This window comes from Carcharodon carcharias, chromosome 30, assembly GCF_017639515.1.
Source record: "Carcharodon carcharias isolate sCarCar2 chromosome 30, sCarCar2.pri, whole genome shotgun sequence".
Taxonomy (NCBI): domain Eukaryota; kingdom Metazoa; phylum Chordata; class Chondrichthyes; order Lamniformes; family Lamnidae; genus Carcharodon; species Carcharodon carcharias.
Genome location: NC_054496.1, coordinates 19,091,385 through 19,117,066, shown reverse-complemented (window position 1 = coordinate 19,117,066; position 25,682 = coordinate 19,091,385). Strand labels below are relative to the sequence as shown.

Here is a 25,682-nt window from a genome sequence, read left to right as displayed (position 1 = left end):
TGGTTCTTCATCTGGAGCTAGCTAATTTGATCCAATTTTTCCATAAATATGATTCTAAGGTGGATATAACATCTCTTACATTTTAACTGGAACCTATTCCCTCCCCACTATCTCCTGCCTCTTATTTGCTCAGAGGGTGAGGACGGGAGCTCAAAAACTACAAATCCCAAGAGGCACAGCTCCATTCCGACCCCACCCGCCACGTGCTCCAGTGATTGACGGTAAAGCAGCCCAATGGTAGAGCCAGGTGTGCAGGCGTTGGCCAATCAACGAGGAGAGGAGGCGGGGTTCATTGCTCCCCGGCGGTTGCTGGACGAAGCGCGAGCCGCGATTTGAAAGAAAAAAGGCGGGAGCCGGCGGGAAGGTGTCGTAGCAATTTTAATTGGAGCATCCCTCACCATTAGCTTCTGGAAATAGATTGCTGTACTACCCTCTTTTAAAAGAAACGTTCTAGCTCGGCATCTAATTGTGAGGTTTACGAATGGTTTCAGTAAGTCTCCTCACGATTTGAATTAATTTTTCTGGAGCATGTTTGCAAGCACTGAGTGACTTAGAAAAGACCCATTCCTATTTTGAGTTGTATTTCAGAGATTGAATGAATGCATATTCTTTGTGGAGTTGCTGGCTAAATGCCAAGCTGCGGGTACTTGGATCTGGAGGGGCGCATATTATCGTGAGGTACCTTGTCCCATGCTGAACCATTGGAGAGCAGACGCCGAACACTTGATCAAAATTAAGCAATCACCCTGGGCTGTCAGTCTGCGGGTATGGTTGGTATTTTAGAATAGCACATGAGCTGCCAGAGTTCGCCATCAATACCACTCTGAATCTGACCACAACTTCAGGATTTAGTGCAAGCACAGATTAATGTGAAAATGCCGAAGTGTTGGTCTGTCGTTCATTCCTCGCCACATTGCACCGTCAGTGAAATCAATTCAACTGGTGAGAATTTCGCCTTCTCTCTCTCTCTCTCACGTCGCCCTTGGAAGCCCCATGAAAAGATAAGCCTCCTTCAAAGAGGTGTAACTGGGGTTCTAATGGTGATGTGAGTAATAACTACTGTTGAACAACCAATCTGGCCCTGTTGTTAAAAGACTATGTTATGTTTAATTTTTTTAACCAGAATTTTTAAAATAATTATTTTTTTAAATTGTTCACAATATTTCAGCTTCCGCCTTCACCCTATGTGTATGTCACAACCTTTATTTCACTCTGTGAAATTTATAAAAGGTGATATGGTTGTTAGTGCTTTTCATTTCCTGGTTGGCTGTCTGTGAGAATTCTTTAATGTGATTGGTTGCTTGGACAGCTTGATGACATCGCTGTAGCTGGATGCTGCGAATCTCAAACAATGTTAGTCAATTGCACATCAGAAAGGGAAAGTTCTCGCCACCAAGAGAATGAGAACCCTCGGTGTAGCTCTCTTCGCGGTCAGCAGCGAGCCACTCAGCTTGCAATCTCAGCTGTCTTATTGGGAGGCACTAAGCAGGAAGTTAATGTGGTGCGCTGTTTTTGCAAACCACGTGTCACCTAGTTATTGAACAGCGTTGGTAGAGACCGCAGCAGGTCTTTAACCTGTCATATTGTTAAGATTTTTTTTCCAATGGTATTCACAATTTTTTCTGTCCCCTTGTGCTACTGTGTTTGCTTGCCCACTGTTCATTGGCACACAACCAGCTGTGTGTAGAGAAGAAGAGCATTTATGTCATTAACCTGCGTTACTACAGAAGATAGAATGGTATACACTCTATTAGGCAATGCCTCATGCTATAAATCAACAGATGAATTTATTTAACATTAAATTGTGGATGAACTGCACTCAGGGACAAACAGTACATAGTACTTAGAAGCTTTTACATGAAGTATCAAAATAACAAACATGTTTTGCCTGCCCTAATCCTCAACATGAAATTGATCCTGGAATCTCACTTCTTTGGCAAAATGCTAAGATGAAAACACTGATAACACCGAATCTCTGCTGGCTTCAGACTGACAGACTATCTGCCTGCAATTCCACCTAGATCTACCACAGGTTACTCTAAATTAATCCTGGAATGAAGAACATTAAAACCATGCATCTCTCCACCTCAAAAATCTACCAAATAAACTGATACTTCAAAACCATCCCAATGTGGAATTAAGTGAAATTGGTAGACCCATTGATATGTTCCAAACACTTGTGACTGCGGGAAACTACTGTATTTCTAGTCAATTACTTTGGACAAAATAGCATTAATACCTCTCCATATCTGACAGTAGCATATTTAATTAATCTTTGTCTCACAGGACTAAGCAACAAACACATATTAATGCTTTCAACACACCATACCATAATATATACATTGGCTACAGCTTGCCGGGACAGTTAGCACTACTGAAATAACCCTTTAAATATTGTGACCAGCAAGAAAAAAATCTAATAAACAATTCTTTATGAACAAAGAAAAGTGGTCAGGAAGAAAAAAACACACATTCCAATAAATGGACAGTGTCACTTCTATCATGGACACAATTAAGCTGCATGAATTGTAATCTATTTTGGGCTTTATAACATTGTGATGGCCCAAGTGCTTTGGTAGGGGAAAATATATATTTTATATGGGGTAGTGGCCCCTTTAAAAACTAGAATCTGATTCCTGGTTTAAAAAAAGCTGAGTTCCAGTAAATGATCATTGGACCAGGTTGCCTGGGAGAGAAACAGTAGAAAAGAAAGGGGTCAACAAGTTAATTATAGGGGTGAATAGGTTCTATGGGGTGGTTCTGAGTTCATGCAATTTAGTTTGAGAGTTAGAACAAACTAGTGAAGTGAAGCAAGCTTCTGTTTCAGCAGAATTCGGTTGAAATTCTGGGTGTTTGCAAAAAGAGCTAAGACTCTTGTTAATTGAAGGACTCCATTAACAGTGAGTTGAATTTCTGATATAACCAAGCTAAGGAGAGAAAGCACGAGCTTAAGATACAAAACTCCATAATTAAAGAATATTAGAACCAGGAGAGTTCTGACCCAAGGTGGTTATGCTTCAGAAGTCAGAGATGCCTATGTTCAACAGGGAGTTTGCAACCTTAGGATGATTGGAAGAGATTTGAAAGGACAATCTTGCCGGAAGTAAACGGAAGGCCCAAGAAATCTCAGCCCATATATGAATCATTGACATAGTGCCCAGGCTAAGTGGTTAATCTTCCAAGTTTTGCTAAGTATCTGACTTGAGGGTTTGGGGGTGTCACAAATGTATAATTGTGATATTATAGATTTTTGTTAAAAAAAAACCTAATCTTCCTTTTAGACAGGCACAGGAAAGCTTAAAGTTGGCTGCCAGAAATCACCTGTCCTTTTTCAACTGCAACGTGGTCAAGTTCTAGAAGGCTCCAAGTGGATTGCAGATAGACCGATCCGGACATGTGAAGATATTTGAAATTCAATTCACATTTCCACAAGGGTAAACAGAAACTCATTGTGCCTTCCCTGGAGGTGTGAATAGCTCTTTCCTATATCCTCAAACCTGGGAGAATGGGAACTATTCAACTTAATGGCTGATACATTTAGAAAGTTAGTTACCTCAGCTAAAAAGACAGTGGATGAGACATTGCCACCCCATCCACACTCCCCCAACCCATCCAGACCAGGCCTAACCCCATATCTAATATGGAAGCGTGATTTGACAGTTTGGGATAGCAGCCATTTTAAGTTTTGGAACTGTATAAGAACAGCAATTTTATAGAAGAACTCTGAGAAACATCTTCAGGTAGGGTCTTTGGCCAAGGGAGGACAAAGGGGGCAGTAGTAAGAAGCTATTCAGCTGATAGAGTGCATGCAATTTGCAAGTGCCGTAAACGCTGTTAGTGAGGAAAAGGAAACCGCCTCTCTTTCCCAAAAACCTGCTGAATCCACCTGAAAAGGAAAAACGCCTGAATAATCGGTTGCAGAAACCATCGCAGCTGCTAACCCAAACTCAAGCTTTATTTTGGAAAGAAGGAATTCAAGCAATGGGCACGCTATATCTCACAGATATGAAATCTCATCTTTAAGTACGTTTTTACCTTTACTTTGTTTAAGACTAAAGTTTGTCTGCTGGGTGGGTGTATGTCTAATGAGTGAAGAAGAAAAATGAAGTTAAGACATTTGATTTAGAGTGCAAGTAATTGTGTTTATTGTATTTTTATTATCTTTAACGTAACTGACTTTTTAAAAAAATTGTTTGTTCACGGAATGTGGGCATCTCTTGCTAGGCCAGCACTTATTGCCCATCCCTAATTGAGAAAATGGTGGTGAGACAGAGTATGATTATTATAGCTCATGTTTTTGATTTATGTGGCATAAAATTCTTTTATTTAACCCATGAACCTTATGGTTTCATTCTCTTGGTAAATACCTGCGTTTTCCTATTATAAAAAAACATGTTACTGGTCCCTACTGAGATCATAACAATATGTTATCTTTTCATCTTAGAAATGATTCCCATGACAGAATTATCATATTTTGGAGAACAAGACCCAGCATTCAAAATCCTGAAGCCCTGGTGGGATGTGTTTGCAGAGTATCTGACCCTTCTAATGGTTTTGGTGTCAATGTTTGGAGGAGCACTGCAGGTAAAAAGAGGGGAGAAAACGCCTTTGTAAGGGTAGAATGTAATTAAGCTGTGTTTTTGAACAATCTGCCCCATCAGGTGGATGTAAAAAATCCCATGGCACTATTAAAAGAAGAACAGGGGAGTTATAAGGGGAGTTTCCTGACCAGTATCTATCAACATCACAAAATCAAAAATCTAGTCATTATCACATTGCTGTTTGTGGGAGCTTTCTGTGCACAAATTGGCAGCTACATTTCCCACATTATAACATGTCAAAAGTACTTAATTGTAAAGCTTTTTGGGACCTCCAGTGGTTATGGAAAGCTGTATGTAAATGCATGTCTTTTTTTAATTGGCCTAATGTTCCTGGGCCAGCGATGAGGAAAATTAACTTCCACTTGTGATCGTTATCCAGTGACACCCACCCTACTAGTGCGTGCAGTCCCTTGGACAAGGACAGTATCACTTAATCCGGAGGCCCCAATTGGCAATTATCCTGCCTGCCACACACTATGCAGCTTTTTTTATGAAGGGCTAATTCTGGAAGTTGTGCATGTTTTGGAGACACTATGCATAAGAGTTCTAATGCATAATAGAGTATAGTAATTGATTTTGCACAATCCACTTGTTGAATTCCTGACCTGTCATGGTAAAATCCTAAGTGCGACTTAAAAACATAAAGAACTTATATTCAAATAGCATCTTATCCTGATCTCAGGACATTTCAAACACATTTAAAATCACAGTATTACTTTTAAAGGAAATGTAGCACTGTTGTCATGGAGACAAAAGTCATGCCCAGTTTATATACAGTGAAGTACTACAATAACAACTGGCATTTACAAAGCACCTTTAATATGGAAAAGAATGCTTCGCAGAGGGAAAAGTTATAAACAAAAGGCATGGATGTCAACTCATGGTAGAGGAGGTGACCGTAAACCTGGGGCAGAATTTTATGCCTTGTGGGCGGGCACACGTCCGACCTGATCGGGTGTAAAATAGCGCGAGAAGACATTGGACGAGCATCCCAACATCCTCCCGCATATGCGCAATCTTCAAGTTGGCGGGTGTGCATGGGTGTTGGAGCCACGCCCGTCCAAGGACAGGATAAAAAGGGTCAGCAGCATTGCTATTGTGAGTAATGAGGAGTTTAGGAGATAGTTTGCTGCTGGCTGCTTATTTGAACTTGCCAGCTTCATCTCAGATCTGAGCTTCATTCTTAACATTTCTAGGCTTGATTTCAAAACTCATTGGTGTCTCCAAGGCCCCCAGAGGATTTTGGCCATGTGGACCTTTCCAGGTATCAGACAGCCTTCTGTAACTCTCGTAATGGGGATTGTGCTCAATGCTGGAGGCATCTCCTTTGAGGAGGAAGAGAGGGGCATAAGGGAGAGGAGGCCAGGTGCCCCAATGCAGCTCCTAGGGGAGCGACCTGTGGGAGGAGAGTTGCAGGCACAAGGGTTGCAGGACCAGTAGGTAGTTCAAGGCAGAAGACGTCACTGTCCTACTGCCAAGGTTTATAGACAGCAATGCAGCTACCTCAATTTTTCCGATGTGCAATGCCAAAGGAGGCTCTGCCTCTCCAGGAAGACTGTGACCTCCATTTGTCATATGATTGGGCCTGAGATCACCTCAAATTATGTGGGTGGGAACCCCATGCCAGTGGCTCTGAAGGTCACTGTGGCTCTCAACTTCTATGCCTATGGCTCTTCCCAGAGATCAATGGGGGATCTTTGTGGAGTGTCCCAATCAGCTGTCCACAGTTGTGTCAAGCTGGTGACAGAAGCTCTGTTCAGACGAGGCCAGCCAGGCTGAGTGAGCCAGAGGGTTTTCAGTGAATGCTGGGTTCCCCTGCATCCAGGATGCAAGTGACTGCACACATGTGGCCATCAAGGCGCCAGCGGGTCAGCCAGGTGCCCTTGTCATCAGGAAGGGATTCCACTCAATGAACATTGTTATGACGCAGCAGATGATGTGTGCCAGGCAGATCAAATCCATGAGGGAAACTTGATCACGCAGTCACAACAATTTTGCAATTTGTATTTTATTTCGAGATGCATGCCCTGAATTCGGTAGTAATAAGTCCATCAAGACTCTAGAGATTTTTTTACAAAACTAATTTAAATAGTTATGAACAAAGGAGAAGATTTCAAGCACTTAGGTCTACAAATTACTACTAAAATAACTCCTAAAACTCCTAATTAATTTGGCTTCCAGTTACACCCCTATTAAGGCAACAGTAAGAAAATAGATTTAAACAGATCCAGGTAGTCAAACACAATACCCTGGGCTGAAGAATTCAAAGCGGCTTTTCTCAGTTTTGGTTTCTGTAGATAGCAGCTTAATGTATAAATACTGGGAACTTTTCACACTTTGGTAGATCTTGCAATGCCTTTCCCTCTGACACATAACCTCTTCTTCTTTATACATGTTTCTCCCTTTTAATGCAAATTCCATTGTTCCCATATGTGTTTGGAACTTTACCTTTCTCATAATATAAATCTTTTCATGGTGCTAATACTATCAGTAACCTTTGGGAAAAGTAAACACACAGCTTGGCCTTGCTTCTCTGGCTAAGTGTAACTTCCTACCATTTCTTTGAAAATCAGGTGACCCTGATTTATCTAAAAATGCAAATTCTCCTCACCTCACATTCTAGAACTGGTCCCGGGCCCATTGATTGCGTATGCCCGCCAAGGGTAAAATTCAGACCTTGGTTGCAAAGATAGGGCAGAATTTAGCCCTTGGCTGGCGGGCGGGCCCCACCGGCTCAGCGGTGAGCGGGCAGCTGAACCCCGCCGCTGAAATGGGGCCTGCCGCCATTTTGAGTGGGCAGGCCAATTAAGGCCCGCCCAACAGGAAGCGCTATGCACTTCCTGTGCGGCAGGTGGAGGGAATCCCCATCTGTCAAAGTGCGCTCTTTCGCGCGTGCCGCAAAAGAGTGCACTGTTCCCTGATGCAAAGTCCTGTCTCAGGGAGATTCGTGAGAGGTAAGTAAACTCTAAAAATAGATAAATATTAAAATTATTGACATGTCCCCCTCATGTGACAATGTCACACAAGATGGGACATGTTAATAATAAACACATAAAGTTTATTAAATTTTTAAAAATCGGACATGAAACTTCATCCCGCCAATGGATGAAGTTTTATTAATAATCTGCAGCCCACTGGGGCTCCGGGCCTGCCCGCCAGCCTTAAGGTTGGCCGGGCAGAGTGTTTAATAATGTTAATTAGCCTGTCAATGGCCTTAATTGGGCGGGCTGATTTCACTGTCCGCCCACCTTCATGGCTATTTAAAGGGACCGGGATGACGTCGAGGGTTCCTCCTGATTCATCCCGCGTCATTTTCCCCTTGGCGAGCGGGCCCCGCTCCCAAATCACTGAGGGAAAAATTCTGGCCAAAGGCTCTGAAATAATACTTAAAGATGAGGAGAAAAGAAGAAAGGTTCCCAAACACCAGAACTAAAGCTGCTGCTGCCACTAGTGGGGAAAAGGGACAAATAGTAAACAAGATAAATTAGTAGTTAATGTCATTTTGGTTATCAGAGAAATGAGAAGTACATCAGTAGAATTTCCTGCTCCTTTTCAAATAGTGCCATGGGATCTTTTGTATCCACCTTATGTTATGAGATGGTATCTGCACTGGAGTGTAAGCCTAAATTATGCTCAATCATTGAATGAGACATAAACTGATAACCTTCCTACTCAGAGATGAGTACGTTTCCAAAGGTATTCAATCACAGGAAGAAAGTTAAAATGAGTAATTCTTGACCATTCTCCTACGTCGCAGAGTAGCTAATTCCTGAGTCGCATTAATGAAGGCCCAAAAATGCATTCTGTCATTTTGCACAAAAATCTAAGATAAGGGAAAAAGTATCTGAAACTAGGATATGTGAACTATAACATAAATGCTAAAGGAGGCACCATTTGTTTTCCTGTCATTCAAACTACAGTTGCTGTCTCGGCAATATTTGTAAACCAGAAATACAACTAGACTTGGATAATTTTCTCTTGGTCTTTGACCACTACAGTAGGATGGCATCAAACACAGCCTTTTCAGTAGTCCTGCAGAGCCAGAACACTTATTACTAGGGATCCAGATGCTTGAGGCCAGGATGTGAACAAACCTCCCAATCTTTTTAGTCACTAATCCTAATCATCCCAACATTCATGTCACCTTTGCTACTTGCTATATATCATGCTTTACTTTTTGTGGTATGTTGGAACCCTAATAGGCATCCAAGCCAGGGATACTGTACAGAGGTTTACAGTTGGGATTGTCATAATTTATTGGAGAACATCAGAAAAGTTAGGAAAGACTAACAGACTAATAATCAAAGCTCAGCCCTCTAGTACACTAATTCCCCCCATTGTGGTATTTAATTGTATTTGAATAACTCATATATGTTTTTAGCTCTTTATTTGGTAGATTATGACAAATGTTGCTCTAAGTAAGTAACTTGTTCCTGTTTTATATTAATTTTATATTTCTATTCATATGTTCTAATGCTTTTTCCAGTGTACTTTAAACTTAAAATTTCCTTTTGCTTTATCTATACTATTTTAAAATCTATACTTTTAATATTTTATATACTGCAATGAGATTTCCTTTTATCCATTTGGATCACATAGCATTAGTATTATTGTACCTGGCTGGCTACACTGTAGACAACTGAAGCAAGCATTCTGCTTCAATTTGACTTAATAGAGAAGACCGGGAAACAGAGCAATTTTATTCCAATTATATCATAGTCTCCAAAAATGAAAGTTATTCTCTTGGTTCTGTGGCCAGTTCTCCTGATGGTCCAGAGTGTAAGTTTCCTTCATATGTGGGATTATAGATCCTTGCAGGACACTCATTGTTCTCAGAGATAAAAACAAAAAAACTGCGGATGCTGGAAATCCAAAACAAAAACAAAAACAGAATTACCTGGAAAAACTCAGCAGGTCTGGCAGCATCGGCGGAGAAGAAAAGAGTTGACGTTTCGAGTCCTCATGACCCTTCGACAGAACTTGAGTTCGAGTCCAAGAAAGAGTTGAATTATAAGCTGGTTTAAGGTGTGTGTGTGGGGGGCGGAGAGAGAGAGGTGGAGTGGGGGTGTGGTTGTAGGGACAAACAAGCAGTGATAGAAGCAGATCATCAAAAGATGTCAACAACAATAATACAAAAGAATACATAGGTGTTAAAGTTGGTGATATTATCTAAACGAATGTGCTAATTAAGAATGGATGGTAGGGCACTCAAGGTATAGCTCTAGTGGGGGTGGGGAGGGCATAAAAGATGTAAAAAATAAATAAATAAATAATTTTTCCTTTTTTTTCCTTTTTCTCTTTTTATAATGGAAATAGGTGGGAAAAGGAAAATCTATATAATTTATTGGAAAAAAAAGAAAAGGAAGGGGGAAACAGAAAGGGGGTGGGGATGGGGGAGGGAGCTCACAACTTAAAGTTGTTGAATTCAATATTCAGTCCGGATGGCTGTAAAGTGCCTAGTCGGAAGATGAGGTGTTGTTCCTCCAGTTTGCGTTGGGCTTCACTGGAACAATGCAGCAAGCCAAGGACAGACATGTGGGCAAGAGAGCAGGGTGGAGTGTTAAAATGGCAAGTGACAGGGAGGTTTGGGTCATTCTTGCGGACAGACTGCAGGTGTTCTGCAAAGTGGTCGCCCAGTTTACGTTTGGTCTACATTGGAGAGACCAAACGTAAACTGGACGACCGCTTTGCAGAACACCTGCGGTCTGTCCGCAAGAATGACTCAAACCTCCCTGTCGCTTGCCATTGTAACACTCCACCCTGCTCTCTTGCCCACATGTCTGTCCTTGGCTTGCTGCATTGTTCCAGTGAAGCCCAACGCAAACTGGAGGAACAACACCTCATCTTCCGACTAGGCACTTTACAGCCATCCGGACTGAATATTGAATTCAACAACTTTAGGTCGTGAGCTCCCTCCCCCATCCCCACCCCCTTTCTGTTTCCCCCTTCCTTTTCTTTTTTTTCCAATAAATTATATAGATTTTCCTTTTCCCACCTATTTCCATTATAAAAAGAAAAAAAAGAAAAATTATTTATTTATTTGTTACATCTTTTATGCTCTCCCCAACCCCACTAGAGCTATACCTTGAGTGCCCTACCATCCATTCTTAATTAGCACATTCGTTTAGATAATATCACCAACTTTAACTTTAACACCTATGTGTTCTTTTGTATTATTGTTGTTGACATCTTTTGATGATCTGCTTCTATCACTGCTTGTTTGTCCCTACAACCACACCCCCACTCCACCTCTCTCTCTCTCTCTCTCTCTCCGCCCCCCACACACACACCTTAAACCAGCTTATATTTCAACTCTTTCTTGGACTCGAACTCAAGTTCTGTCGAAGGGTCATGAGGACTCGAAACGTCAACTCTTTTCTTCTCCGCCGATGCTGCCAGACCTGCTGAGTTTTTCCAGGTAATTCAGTTTTTGTTTTTGTTCTCATTGTTCTCAGTTCAGTATCAGTGGCTATGTTGATGGTTCTGAATTTGAGACTGTTTGAGATGTGGCAACTAAACTTTCACACCCAGCAGTGTCTGAATTGTTTACCTGTGTAACAGTTGCTAAGAATAGATCAGGCATCCTCTCCAGTTAGAGAGTCCACATGTAGGTCACATAGACCTAATGGCTCATAAACAAGCTTCAGTAGAGATGAGAGGATTGCTCTGTGTCCCCCAGCAAGACACAGCATACAATACATCAAGAACACTTTCATGTTCTTTGTTTTAAAAGTTATATATCTATAAAAGAGATGTATTATTTGTAAAATTTAATTCAGGAACTACAGATTATTCAACAGGGAAGCAAAAGAGTGACAGCTCACATACAATCCATAATCAGACATACAACCCATAAAAGGGGAGGACAGTTTACCAGTCCTGAATTGGACAAATTAACGATGGAATGAAATTGCTTGATCTTGGTGATCTACAGCAATGGCTTCCTCTACTTTGATAGTCTCTGAAACTGGCTGAGGTGTTAACCCAAAAGTAGGATGGATCAATTTCTCAGAGTTAGACTGACCAAGATATTAAGCCAGAGCTAGCATCACCCACCTATGACATTAATGTCCAGAAGTAGGGAGGAAATAGTGCAATGCAAGTATACCTTCAGAAGGGAAAATACTGTGTTACGACCCTGCTGAGGAATGACATAGGACAAGTTTTAAATCCCATCCAAATAGATAGGAAGTCATGTGCTGCTCCCTGTCTAACAACATAATATCATGGAAATGAGAATCAACATTTCAATTGCGCTTCGCCGTATTCTTAATAACTTTGTCAGTCGTTTTCTTTATTTGCTGGAATACCTTTACCTCATCCCTAAATACCAGGGCAGTTCCTGAATCACATTCTGTCCTTTTCTGTTTATCCCATACAGGATCCCTTTTAGTTGTTTCCTCATTGTCTCATCATGTTCCCTAAGCCTAGTTCCAGGCAGCAGTTCCCTCTGATGTTCCTATTCCAATCCCCTTTTCTGCCTTTGTTAATTTTCAGTCCCTGTTTTGTTTACCTTTCCTTGCATGTACTTCTCATCCAGGATCCCTAATTGTCCCATGCCTAATATTTTTCTAGAAAATCCTCTGGAACAAGGGAGCATTCCCTGTGGGACACTAGGTCTCTGCCAACAGAGGTCATTGGTCCAGGCCAGACAATCATTTGGCCCTGGGGGCCCCCTTGGGACTAGAGGCAAAGTCCTCAGCAGGCTAGGTCCGGAGCATAGCGAATGGTCACATGGTGGGGGTGGTCACGGAACCAGACATAACAGCTGGTGCAGTTAAAGGGAGCAGGCAGGGTGGGCATGCGGACAGTAATGAGTGTAGGCTCAAAGGGGAGAAAAAGTAATGTGGAGGATGATGGTTATAGGCTCAAGGGTAATGTGGGGAGATTGAAGGGGCTAACAGTGGAGAGAGGAATGGTTATATTGGGTCAATCAAGGGTAAAGGGGGAAGTTGGTGGATGACAAGGGGAGGGTGGAATGGGTCTGAAATGTGACACACGCATCATTTTTTAAAATGTTTGTTAAAGTGCAGTCATACTGAAAGTGCAATCCTTTGAAGTGGGAGGAGGGTCGTTTTGGGTGGGTGGAGGTAATGGTGAGCACAATTGGCCGACTAAAGGAACAAACTAATAATTATGAGTCAACTGGATGAGAACCATGCTCAACTGTGTTCTCCTGTCTATGGTGTTCTCCTCACATGGCAGCAAGTTTGCTCCCTGACTCATGGGTCTCATAACATCAAGATCCCAGCAAGGTCAGGAGTTGCAGTAAACCCTCTAAAGGCCACTCAAGTTGACCAAGAATTGTAGGGGGGTGGCAGGGGGCCGGGTGGTGTTGGGTTGGGGGACACTGAGGGAGGCAGGCTGGGGTTGGGGGGAGTGAACACAACAATGTTCCAGTTTATATTCTCAAGGGCTCAGGGTCTTTCGCTACAAATCTATCAATCCACTAGTTGAGCATACTGAATGATAGAGCCTCTACTGCGCTATGGGGGTGGAGACTTCCAAACACTCACCACTCTCTGAGTGTTGAAATTCCTACATATCTCAATCCTAGATAGCTTACCTCCTACTCTGTACTGTGTCCCCTTGTTCTGGACACTCCAGCTACGGGATATATCCTTCCTGCATCCATCCTGCAGAGTCCTGTAAAAAATCTTTATGCTTCACATAGATAGCCTCTCAGACCTCTGCTCTCAAGAATACAGGCCCATTCTCCTCACTCTCACCTCATAGAACAATCCCACAGTCCCTGGAATCAGTATGGTGAACCTTGGTTGTAATCCCTTGATGGGAGGGCTATCCTTCCTTCGGTAAGGCGATAAACAGGATACACAGTGCTCTGGGTGAGGCCTTACCAAATCTATAGTCAACTGCAGCCAGTCAGTCACTTGCCAGTTACCTTCTTACTTGCCTCCTGCACCTGTTTAGCTTACAGTTACTTTTGAACAAGGACATCTAGGTCAGTTTGGCCATCCACATTTCTCAGTATCTCAACATCTAGGAAAGTCTCCGATATTCAATTCCTCTGGTATTCTGTTCCTCATGATGGGAAGAATGTGTGCAGTTGATCTAGCCCCATTACTCCACAGGTCGTACCATTAGTTTAAAAGTTTAGTTTACTCACCAACGTGGCCACTTGTTTACCTTCACTACTGGTATGCAGAATAAAAGGGACTTTAACCAGGTTTCTTTCAATAAACAACACACTTATTCATTTATTATAAAACCAGTCTTGTCAAATAGAAAGCCAAAGCTTATCAGCATACAGTATGGAATGTGAAATTATACTAATTACTCTTTAAAGATACCCTAAGTCTCTCACACACACACTATGGGGAGGTGATGGCATAGTGGTATTGTCGCTGGACTAGTAATCCAGAGATGCAGGCCAATGGTCTCGAGACCTGGGTTCAAATGCCATGGCAGATGGTGGAATTTGAATTTAATAAAAATCTAGAATTAAAATTTTAATGATGACCAAACCCCCTTATTCCTTCCTCCACAATCCCTCCTTATTCACCTCCTCCCCAACCCCCCCTTATTTCCCTCCACCCCCATCCCCACATTCCCTTTCTCCAAAACGCCCATTCCTCTCCTCCCCCAATTTCCCCCATTAGTCCCCTTCCCCCACCCGTCCTCTTTTTCCCCTTCCCTCTTCTCATTCCACTGAGGCCCTCCCTCCCAAAACGGCGACATCGTTTTTTTAAAATATACTTTATTCATAAAATATCTGGAAGAACATTCCAAAACATTTCAAAATCACCATCACAAAAGTACAGTCAGATTCAACTTTTACACCTGGATCATGAGGTGCACTAATACAATCAATGAATATTACAATCATTTCAATATGGTCATTACAGACAATCAGACAATGGTATACATTATGTTGCACTCTGAGATGCTTCAATACAATTATAATACAATTAGTATTCAATGCATACTTTCATTTTGAGCTGTACAGCCCGAGGGGCTCTCAACAGTTCCCAGCCCCTCGTGCACTATGGCAGAAAGGTCTTAGACAGCGACCTTTCCCCATTGCGCCTTTGCGGCGGCTGAGTTATTGCTCATGCTTGAGGAAGAATGTAGATTCTGTAATTTGGTGTACATTTCAAGGACAGCAGCAGATTTAGTGGATCACCAGTAAAGAAATAGGTCTGCTCTGTCCAGCAATTTAGAAAAAGGGAAGAAAAAGGATGCAGGATTACAATGATTTTCAGGTGAGCACAAGGATGTAGCTAGTTAAGAATTAATCCCCTCAATTCTTTCCAAACAACTTGATTACTTTCACTGACATGACATTCCCAGCACATGATATGACTTGACATTCCCAGCACATGACATGACATGGCATTCCCAGCACATGACATGACATAACATGACATGACACTCCCAGCACATGACATGACATGACATTCCCAGCAGGTGTCCACACCCCTGCTCTGCACATAGGTAATTGTATCCATGAGCAGCACGAGGCTGTCAGAGATCTTCCTGCCCGGCACAGCGCAGGTCTGGTCAGGGTGGATCACCAATTCCAGAGCGGACTTGACCCGAATGGCAATGACCTTGGACAAAATCTTATAGTCCACATTCAACAGTGAAATGGGTCGCCAATTTCTAATTTCCTCTCTTTACCCCTTGTGCTTGTAGATGAGGGTGATGAAGCCTTTCCTCGTGGATTCTGACATGCTGCCGGCCAGAAGCATACTCTCATACACTTCTAGTAGGTCTGGGCTGATCCAGTCCCACAAAGCCGAATAGAACTCCGCCGGCAAGCCGTCGCTTCTGGGAGTTTTACTCTTCTCGAAGGACTCAAGGGTCTTAGTCAGGAGTTAGCGGTTTGTCCAGGCTCTCCTGTGTACTGTCATCTAAGACCTCCGTGATAGAGGACAGGATGGACTGGGAGGCCGTGCTGTCTGTGGACTTCATGTCATACAATCCGGCATAGAAGGATTTGCTGATCCTCAAAATGTCGGACTGCGATGACTTTACTGAGCCGTGTTCTTCCTTCAGGCTACTGATCACAGAGCTCTCTCTGTATACGTCTCATCCCGCTCCATGGAGCGGACTCTGGAACGGAAGATGAACTTGGAGGCCTCCAAGGCAAAGAGCGAGGCTTGCTGGCTCTTCACTTCTTGGAGTCCCTCCTTGACATTGACCCCCATCGCCTCCAGCTGCAGCAGGTTCTGCATGTTTTTCTGGAGTCGGGACATTTCCCTCTGTTCCTTTCTAGCTTTCTGGGCACCTTTGAGGATGAAAAACCTCTTGATGTTTCCCTTGATCGCTTCCCACCAGTTTGTCAGGGACTCAAAGAGGGGTTTCACGGTTCTCCAGCCTTTGTAATCCCTCTTGAGTCCTCAATGTTATCTGGGGTCAGCGGTTGCATGTTTAGCTTCCATACCCCTCTGCCCACCCTCTGGTCTTCCTCTAAGTGACAGTCAGCCAGTAGGAGGCAGTGGTCAGAGAAGAACACCAGCTTGACGTCAGTGGATCTGACTGCGAACGTACGGGACACAAGCAGGAAGTCTATCCTGGAACGGATGGACCTCTGGCCGCAACCAGGTGTATCTACGCTGCACGCCGTCTGCAGGGTTGCTGAAGACGTCGTGCAGCTTGGCATCCTTAACTGTTTCCATCAGGAATCTGGATGTAGCATCCAATCTGCTGTCGGCCCTGCCGGATCGTCCAGCCACATTGATGATGCAGTTGAAGTCACCGCCCAGAATGACCAGCCTGGAGATCGCCAGCAGTAGTTGGAACTGCTGAAAGACCGCCAGCCGCTCGCTCTTTTGTGCCGGGGCGTACGCGTTAATTAACCGGAGTGGAGCATTCTTGTACATTACATCTGCTATGAGGAGGCACCCGCTCACCACCTCCTTAACCTTGGAGATGGTGAAGTTGCCTCCCCGTAGCAGAATACCCAAGCCGGAGAAACGAGAGTCGTTTCCTCCTGACCAGATCGATGGCCCATGGGACCACCATCGTGACCATTGCCTGTAGGAGCTGAGATAGGGTATCGCACATTCCTGCAGAAACAACAGGTCAGCTTTGACCTTGGCAAGGTAGTCCAAGGTCGCAACACATCGCGTAGTAGATTTAATGCTGCGCATGTTTATGGATACAATCTTTACACCCATTTTAAAGCATCTAGTCTCATACCAAACCTGTTGCCTTTGAGAGTTCCAGACCTTTGGTCTGCTCCTGCATACCCATAGTGTTCACAAATTGCCTCACTTTGGATGGGCTGAGGAAACTGTCCTGAACCACCCCATTGGAGATGTTTCGCTCAGGTGGCATCTGGGGGTTCGTGCAAGGATCGAGATTTGAAATGTCCTCTGTTGGAGAAGTCTCTCCGATCCTCTCCCCCTCTAGGGCGTTGCTGCTCCCGGCTTCCCAGAGCTGGGGTGTGCTGAGCGCCTCACTGCTCCAAGATTCCTGGGGCTGGGGTACGCTGGCCTTTTCGGGTTGTGGGCAAAGTTGGGGTGCGCTGCTCTCCTCATTGTCTCCAATGTTCTGGAGCTCTGGTGTCTCATCCTCCAACTCCCTAGAGCTTTGCCGCTTCTTCTGTAGGTGCCACCCTTTCCCTTCTTTGTCCAAAGAGCAGCTGCCCTTGTCATCCGTGTCAGATGGGAGACGCCTCTTGCCACTTGTCTGGGAAGTGGCTTGGTCCCTTCTTAGCCCGTTCTTCCTTTTGGCTCTCTTCACCAGCTGCCACTTCCCCTGATGATTTTCTGCTGCTTCCTCCTCCATTGATTCGCTCTCCTGAGGAGTGGGAGGTTCAGGGGGCAGTGCAGTTGATTGGCTGTCTGCTGCCTCAATCTTTTCCTCCACCTTGTCTCTCTCTGTGCCCTCCTTTGTCCCGTTGTTCTCACTGGGGACCTTGGTGGTTGGAGGGTTGCAAGTGTCCTTGGTATAGTGACACGAAGCATTTCATCTGCTGCCCCCTTGTTGGCTTTGGCTGCCTGCGCATAAGTGAGGCAGCGTTTGGGGCAGTTCCTGTAGAGGTGGCCTGCCTCGCCACACAGGTTGCAGCATTTAGTCTGTTTGCAGTCCTTTGTCTGGTGCCCTTCCTGCTTGCAGTTCTTGCAGAGGGTGGCGCTGCAATTGGCCGCCACATGACCAGACTTGCCGCAGGAGCGACAAAGTTTGGACTGTCCAGCGTAGACAAGGTAGCCACGGCTTTCCCCCGATAGTGAAGCTAGAAGGAGGGTGGATGATGGCTCCCTTACCATCGGTCTTGAACATGACCTTGACCTGGCGTTTGCTTGTCCAAATCCCAAAGGCGTCTCTAACCTCAGTGCAGCTCCCAACCTTGTCGACGTACCTGGCGAGGAAGGTGAACATGTCGGCGGCAGGGACGTGAGGGTTGTAGAGATGCACCGTCACCACATGGTCCCGTTGCAACGGCAGAGCAAAAAGCGACTCCACCATCAGGATCTTCCTCTCCGGCTGGTCTCCCTTCTCCTCGAACACCTTCAGGAACTGATGCAAGCCACCAAACTCCTGAAAGTCACGTTGAAAAATCCAGCGCTGGGGAAGTCTTGCAGGAAGTAGATCTCCTCCGCTTCAAATCCACACGCCTTCAACAGGATCCCCTTGATGAACAAGGCCCGATCCATGGGTCCTCCTCCTTCACTGTCACTCGAATGGTGTTACGTACTCCATGGTATGGGGCTCGACTGGTTATAGCCATCGTTTCACAACTACACTTGATCTTAGCCAAAAGGCCAAGAGAACAGATACTACACTTGATCTTGCCAAAAGGCCAAGAGAACAGATACTACACTTGATCTTGCCAAAAGGCCGAGAAGCGACGGGCCATGTTAAACTTACAAGAGAAGGCCTCAATCAATTTTGTAAATTTGTCAATCAGTGCTAGACAGTATTTGTAGCCTGAGGGTACCATGGTGAGAGGACCTATAAAATCCACCAGAATGCATGTCCAGAGCCCACCTGGCAGGAGATTTTTTTTTGCAAAAATATACTTTATTCATAAAACATCTGGAAGAACATTACAAAACATTTCAAAATGGTCATCACAGAAAGTGCAATGATATTCAAATTTTCGACATAGATCATGTTGCACTTTGAGGTGCTTCAATACAATTGCGATACATGTAATATTTACTGTCTACATTCAATGTGAGTCATGCAGCCCAATGGGTTCTATACAGTTTCCAGCTCCTCAATGCACTACAGCTGTAAGGCCTTAGACAGCGACCTTTCCCCATTGCGCCTCTGCGGTGGCTGCCCCAAGCTTTAGTGCGTCCCTCAGCACATAGTCCTGGACCTTAGAATGTGCCAGTCTGCAACACTCGGTTGAGGACAACTCTTTGCACTGGAAGACCAACAAGCTTCAGACAGACCAAAGAGCATCTTTTACCGAGCTGATGATCCTCCAGCTGCAGTTGATGTTTGTCTCAGTGTGAATCCCTGGGAACAGCATGAAAAGTCCTGCATCACGGAGCTGTTCGGGATGAAACTCGACAAAAATTACTCTCCTAACCTTTGCAAAGGCACATTCTAGAAAGGAGGTGGACAACAGTCTCTTCCCCACCACAGTCAGATCGAGGACTGCGTGCGGAGGGGGCAAGACTCTGGGCATGTAGGAAGGATCTGATGGGGAGGGCCTTTCTCACCGCCAGCCAAGCTACGTTTTGGTGCTCGTTTGAAAGTTCTAGCGATGAGGCATTCTGTCAAATGACAGACTTTGAGAGTCTGCTCAGGAAGCCAATCAATAGAATTTACCATCGCTTTCTCACAGGGCCTCTAGGATGTTATGTGCAGACCATTGATAGACTTGTGATAAAAGGTGTTTTTCTGCATACATTTTTCCACAAGGGATAGGTGGTACAGTGTGGTCCAACTACTTGGAGCATTCCACGGCAGTGTAGCCAGACCCATCCTTCGCAACACTGGGAGCTGGTAGAATGTCAGCACGTAGTGACACTTGGTGTTTGCGAGGGTCCACGCACAGTGGTGGCCATCAGGATGAGGATGATGTTTGGCACATTTTTTTCCACCATATCTAAAGGTTTTTTGTTGCAACAGTATACTTTATTCATAAAATATCTGAAAGAACATTACAAAACATTTCAAAATGGCAATCACAGAAAGTGCAATGATATTCAAATTATCTACATAGATCATGTTGCACTCTGAGGCGCTTCATTACAGTTGTGGTATATGTGATATTAACTGTAGATCTTCAATGTGAGTCATACAGCCCAAGGAATTTTATACAATTTCCAGCCCCTCGGTGCTCTATGGCTGAAAGGCCTTAGATAGCGACTATCCCTCATTGCGCCTCTGCAGCAGCTGTCCCAAGCTTTAGTCCCTCAGCATGTAGTCCTGGATGTTGGAATATGCCAGTCTCCAACACTCGGTTGAAGACAACTTCTTGAACTGGAAGACCAACAAGTTTCAGGCAGACCAAAGAGTGTCTTTCACCGAGCTGATGATCCTCCAGCTGCAGCTGATGTTTGTCTCAGTGTGCATCCCTGGGAACAGCATGAAAAGTCCTGCGTCATGGAGCTGTTTGGGATGAAACTCGACAAAAATCACTCTCCTAACCTTTGCAAAGGCACATTCTAGAAGGAGGTGGACAATGGTCTCTTCCCCACCACAGTCAGATCGAGGACTGCGTGCGGAGGGGGCGAGACTCCGGGCGTGTAGGAAGGATCTGATGGGGAGGGCCTTTCTCACCGCCAGCCAAGCTACGTCTTGGTGCTCGTTTGAAAGTTCTAGCAATAAGGCATTCTGTCAAATAACAGACTTTGAGAGTCTGCTCAGGAAGCCAACCAATAGTATCTACCATCGCTTTCTCACAGGGCCTCTAGGATGTTACGTGCAGACCATTGCCTGATGGACTTGTGATAAAAGGTGTTTTTCTGCATACATTTTTCCACAAGGGACAGGTGGTACAGTATGGTCCAACTACTTGGAGTGTTCCGCGGCAGCGGAGCCAGACCCATCCTTCGCAACACTGGGAGCTGGTAGAACCTCAGCACGTAGTGACACTTGGTGTTTGCGTACCAAGGGTCTACGCACAATGGTGGCCATCAGGATGAGGATGATGTTTGGCACATTTTTTTCCACCATATCTAAAGGTTTTTTGTTGCAAAAGTATACTTTATTCATAAAATATCTGAAAGAACATTGCAAAATATTTCAAAATGGTAATCACAGAAAGTGCAATGATATTCAAATTATCTACATAGATCATGTTGCACTCTGAGGCGCTTCATTACAGTTGTGGTATATGTAATATTAACTGTAGATGTTCAATGTGAGTCATACAGCCCAAGGAATTTTATACAATTTCCAGCCCCTCGGTTCACTATGGCTGAAAGGCCTTAGATAGCGACTGCCCCTTATTCCGCCTCTGCAGCAGCTGTCCCAAGCTTTAGTGCATCCCTCAGCATGTAGTCCTGGATGTTGGAATATGCCAGTCTCCAACACTCGGTTCAGGACAACTCCTTGAACTGGAAGACCAACAAGTTTCAGGCAGACCAAAGAGCATCTTTCACCAAGTGTTGATGATCCTCCAGCTGCAGCTGATGTTTGTCTCGGTGTTCATCCCTGGGAACAGCCTGTTGAGTTTCTGCAATCGTGCAAAAAAGTGCACAGGTTATGCAAGAGGCACAGAAAACATCTTTGAGCCCTCAAATACCTCTTCATAGCTGGGGTACCGTAACATGGTGGATAGTTTCTCCAGGCTGGATGGGTTTTGTTGTCCCTTACTGGATAATCATGCAGTAATTCAGATCATTTGTTTCCCAGGGGCTGGAGTAGTGCAGGCAACACAAAATCCAGGGGCGACAATGGCATTCTGGTAGGGGGAAGCAAATTGGGCCCATGGAGCCAGAACTGGCAGAGATTACCCCATGCAATCACAATAGGATAGGGATCGTATGTGGCCTACAATGAGGCTAGATCATTTACAGGCTTAATAGATGAAATAATGTTTAATTTTTATTTCTCAGGTGTCAAGTGGGCAGATTCTATGTATCCCAGTTCCAGAGGGTCTCTCCATTCAAGAGCGTCAGTGGAACCACTCTGTTTTGGAGGAGCTGAACCTTAATGTGTTTGCCACTGGATTCCAGACCGGCCTAGATGTCCAGCAGTACTATCTTATTAATCAGTGGTGCTATGATAATGCAGTTATATGGTTTTCCAAATATTTCCCATATCTGGTCCTTCTGCATTCTCTGATATTTTTAATCAGTAGCAACTTTTGGTTCAAATTTCCTGGCACAAGTTCTAAGATAGAACATTTTATTACTGTCCTTGGAAAATGTCTAGACTCTCCATGGACTACCAAAGCACTGTCAGAAACTGTATATGAGGAGTCTACACCTAGAATGCCTGTAGTTTCTGAATCAAATATAGATCAATCGTTATCTTCTATTCACAGTCCAATGAAAGTGGATTCTTCTGAGTCATTGTCACAAGAGATGGCTTTCAGTAGTGATGTCCATAAAGCAGATAAGGCTTCTCTTTCGTCTAAAGGTTCCTCACAAGTTTTGAAGGCTACTGGTGGAATAATGGTAGACAATTCCTCAGTGAAAATTCTGGATAAAAAAGAAGGCGAACAGGCCAAATCCTTATTTGAAAAGGTGAAGAAATTCCGCCTTCATACAGAAGAGGGAGACATTCTCTATACAATGTATTTGAATCAGACCGTTGTCCGAACTGTGCAAAGCGTGGTTATTCTTGTCTACATCAGCATTTTCATCCCTCAAATGTGTAACAACATCCACTGCATTGATGCACTGCATATCACTGGGTTCACTGACTTCTTCTGTATTCATGGCTTATGGAGGATGTTTCGAATGTTATCCTTAGTGTACATAACTGCAATAGTCTTATACAGTTGCACTTGTCTGTACACACTGCACTGGATACTCTATTATAAATTGAAAGAGTACTCATTTGAAAATGTGAGGGTTGAAACTGGGATGGATGATATTCCTGATGTGAGAAATGACTTTGCATTCTTGCTTCATCTCATCGATCAGTATGACAAACTTTATGCCCGAAAGTTTGCAGTGTTCCTGTCAGATGTGAGTGAAAACAAACTTCTTCAACTCAATTTGAATCATGAGTGGAGTCAAGAACGACTAAAGCAGCGCCTCATCACAAACATGGAGAACAAAGTTGAGATGCACCTCTTCATGATGCCTGGAATTCCAATCCAGGTTTATGACCTCACAGAGATTGAGGTGTTAAAGCTGGAGCTCATCAAAGGTGTCGCCATTTCTGCTGCTATTTCCAATCTGAAAATGATGAAAGAAATGTGGCTATACAATTGTTCAGTTAAGGTGGAAAGGCAGGCACTGTTATTCTTGAAGGAGAATTTGATAACTTTACGTGTACGATTTGGTATTGCTGATGAAATACCTCCATGGATATTCACCTTGAAAAGTTTGCGTGAACTCTATATTGAAGGACAACAGCAGACAGACAGCAAAATCTCCACAGCTCTGCAGATGTTTCGTGAGCTGCCAAAGATAGACACTTTACATCTGAAAACCAACATAACCAAGCTGCCAACTGCAATTTTAGACATGGCTCCTCACCTTCTGTGCCTGATAATCCACAATGAAGGAGTAAAAATATCATCAATTGCAAACATTAAGAAGCTCTTCTGTCTGACTCTGCTGAGGCTGCTCCATTGTAATTTGGAAAGAATTCCTAGTGCCATCTTCAGCCTGACCAACTTACAGGAGCTTGACCTCAAAGACAACAACCTGAGTTCAACAGAAGAACTTGCCAGTTGCCAAAACCTTCGTAAACTTATCTGCCTCAGGTTGTGGCATAACAACATCACTACCATTCCTGTTCACATTGCCAAAATTGCCAAACTTGAAATGCTTTATCTCAATAAGAACAAGATTGAATTCTTGCCCCCAAGTCTGTTTAAACTTACAAAGCTGCTGTTCCTGGATGTTTCCCACAATCACATTTCCAAGATCCCTCCTGATATAGACCAGCTTGTAGAGCTGCAGCATTTTGCTATAGAGTGCAATAAGGTGTCCGAACTGCCTGAAAACCTTTTCTCTTGTACTAAACTCCGGGTTCTGAACATCTCACATAATAATCTAATTTACCTCTCTCCTTCTATTGGGCGTCTGAGGCAACTGCATCTCCTGGACATTAAAGTCAACAAACTGGATAAACTTCCAATTGAATTGGGGCAATGTGCTTCCCTCCGGAAGAACCAACTGATTGTAGAAGATGATATTTTTAAAACTCTGCCTCTGGAAGTCAGAGAGGAGATTACAAATAGCACATCAAGCTGAAATGTGAATGTAGAAAATCTAATATTATTAGTATCAAATCTAAACATAGCTAACATTTGGTTCCACGGGATGTTTTGCTCAGTAGGATGTTTTAAAAGATATAGCATCCCATTGTTCCACTACAGTCCAACTACATGGAGATAACAGTAAGATTGTGGTATTTTGGTATTTGGAATAATTTAGGCACTTGTACTTAAGTCTACATGTAGTGGTACAATATGTTGATGTTGTAAGGCTTAGGTCAGCGTGCCATTTCTGCAACTGTGCTAACATGGGGAGATATGGAATGGGAACTTTTGTTAACAAAACATAAAAGGAAAGGAAGAAAAAGAAAGCCTCCACCCCAACCCTAAAGCAGCCATCTATACTCCAGTATTGTTTTCCACGTGGGAGCAGTTTCTTGCTTTAGAAATTGAGTGAAAACATTTTTCCAAGTCCATTTGTTTATCTTACTATAGTGACCAGTTCAACAGAAAGTGTCCATATTGTAAATTCCAATTGACTTCCAATCTAAGCAATAGCACAAAGTATAGGACGTTAGTGCACTGATGACTTGCACCACAGAGTGTTAGTGTTATGATGTGGCAGATGATGTGTGCCAGGTGGACCAAATGCACAAGGGAAACTTGGTCACACTATCACAACAGTTTTACAATTTGTATTTATTGCGAGATATATGCACTGAATTTAGAAGTAGTAAGATTTTAAAAATTAAATTAAAACCTTTATTAACAAAATAAAAGATTTCAAGCACATACATAAGACTGCAATTACTTACTACAATAATGACTCCTAAAATTCCTAATTAACCTGACCCCCAGTTACACCTCCTTTAAGGCAAAAGTCCGAAATAGATTTTAGATTTAAAATAGAACCAGCAAGTTAACACAATACCCACTTGACTGTGGAATTCCAAATGGCTTTTCTCCAATTTCAGTTTCGTAATGTAGCAGACTTATGCCCAAGTGGCTAGAGGCTCCATTAAGGCTATTACATGACAGATCTTACATGGCCTTCTCCCACATAGTCTTTCATTCTCCTTTATATATGTTTCTCTCTTTTTAATATGTAAATTCTGTTGTTCCATATGTCTTTGAAACTGTATCTTCCTCATAATATAAAAATTTTCATGTTGCCAATGTTGTCAGTAACCTTTGCGAAAAATAAACACACTTCTTAGTCTTGTTTACCTGGCTAGCTGTAAACAGACTAAGATCCTGTTGAAATCCAAATCTCATCGTTTATCTAAAAATGCAAATTCACTTCACACCTTACATGCTAAGCCAGCATCCATGTTTACTCATCAGCATGTCAAGCACCTAGCTTCTTTGGATGATTTCAAGCTTGCAGTCTACTTGACTCCAAATGTAATTAAATCACACAGACAGACCTGACTATACTTACCCCTATAAACCTACTTCACAATAAACCAGAAAATTATTATGAAAATTATGTCATAGTAGGATGTACACAATGGTTGCAATTCTCTAACCTAAGCTGCTGAGCTAGGATTTTCTACATGGCGGGAGAAATCTGGATGTGCAATCACAGCCTGAAGCCTCTTGTACACTTTCCCATGACTGGCTACAGAGTAATTGACAGAGGCCTGAGAGGATTTGGTGATGATGGTGAAATGCTGCTTAAAGAGAGGCAAAGCAAATGAAAATGGAGTGGTATATGACTCCCTGTACAAGATCACCAGCAACACAACTGTTACTTTCTTACAACAATTATCTCTTTTGACTTAATACTCACAAATCTGGATTATGTA

The 25,682-nt window shown here is 43.4% G+C and overlaps 1 protein-coding gene and 1 pseudogene across 1 annotated transcript; one reads left to right on the top strand and one right to left on the bottom strand.

The window, feature by feature from the left end:
• Positions 1–384: 384 nt before the first annotated feature.
• LOC121271369 (volume-regulated anion channel subunit LRRC8C-like) lies at positions 385–23,911 on the top strand. Its single transcript, XM_041177338.1, has 3 exons — positions 385–490; positions 4,445–4,584; positions 21,593–23,911. The coding sequence occupies exons 2-3, from the start codon at positions 4,447–4,449 to the stop codon at positions 23,909–23,911; spliced, it is 2,457 nt and encodes an 818-aa protein (XP_041033272.1). The 5' UTR covers positions 385–490; positions 4,445–4,446.
• LOC121271452 lies at positions 18,286–18,422 on the bottom strand (annotated as a pseudogene).
• Positions 23,912–25,682: the final 1,771 nt, after the last annotated feature.

Coding starts and splice junctions, on each gene's coding strand:
- LOC121271369 (XM_041177338.1), top strand. CDS start 4,447: ATGATTCCCATGACAGAATTATCATATTTTGGAGAACAAGACCCAGCA. Junction 4,585..21,592: donor TGTTTGGAGGAGCACTGCAG/GTAAAAAGAGGG, acceptor TTTATTTCTCAG/GTGTCAAGTGGGCAGATTCT.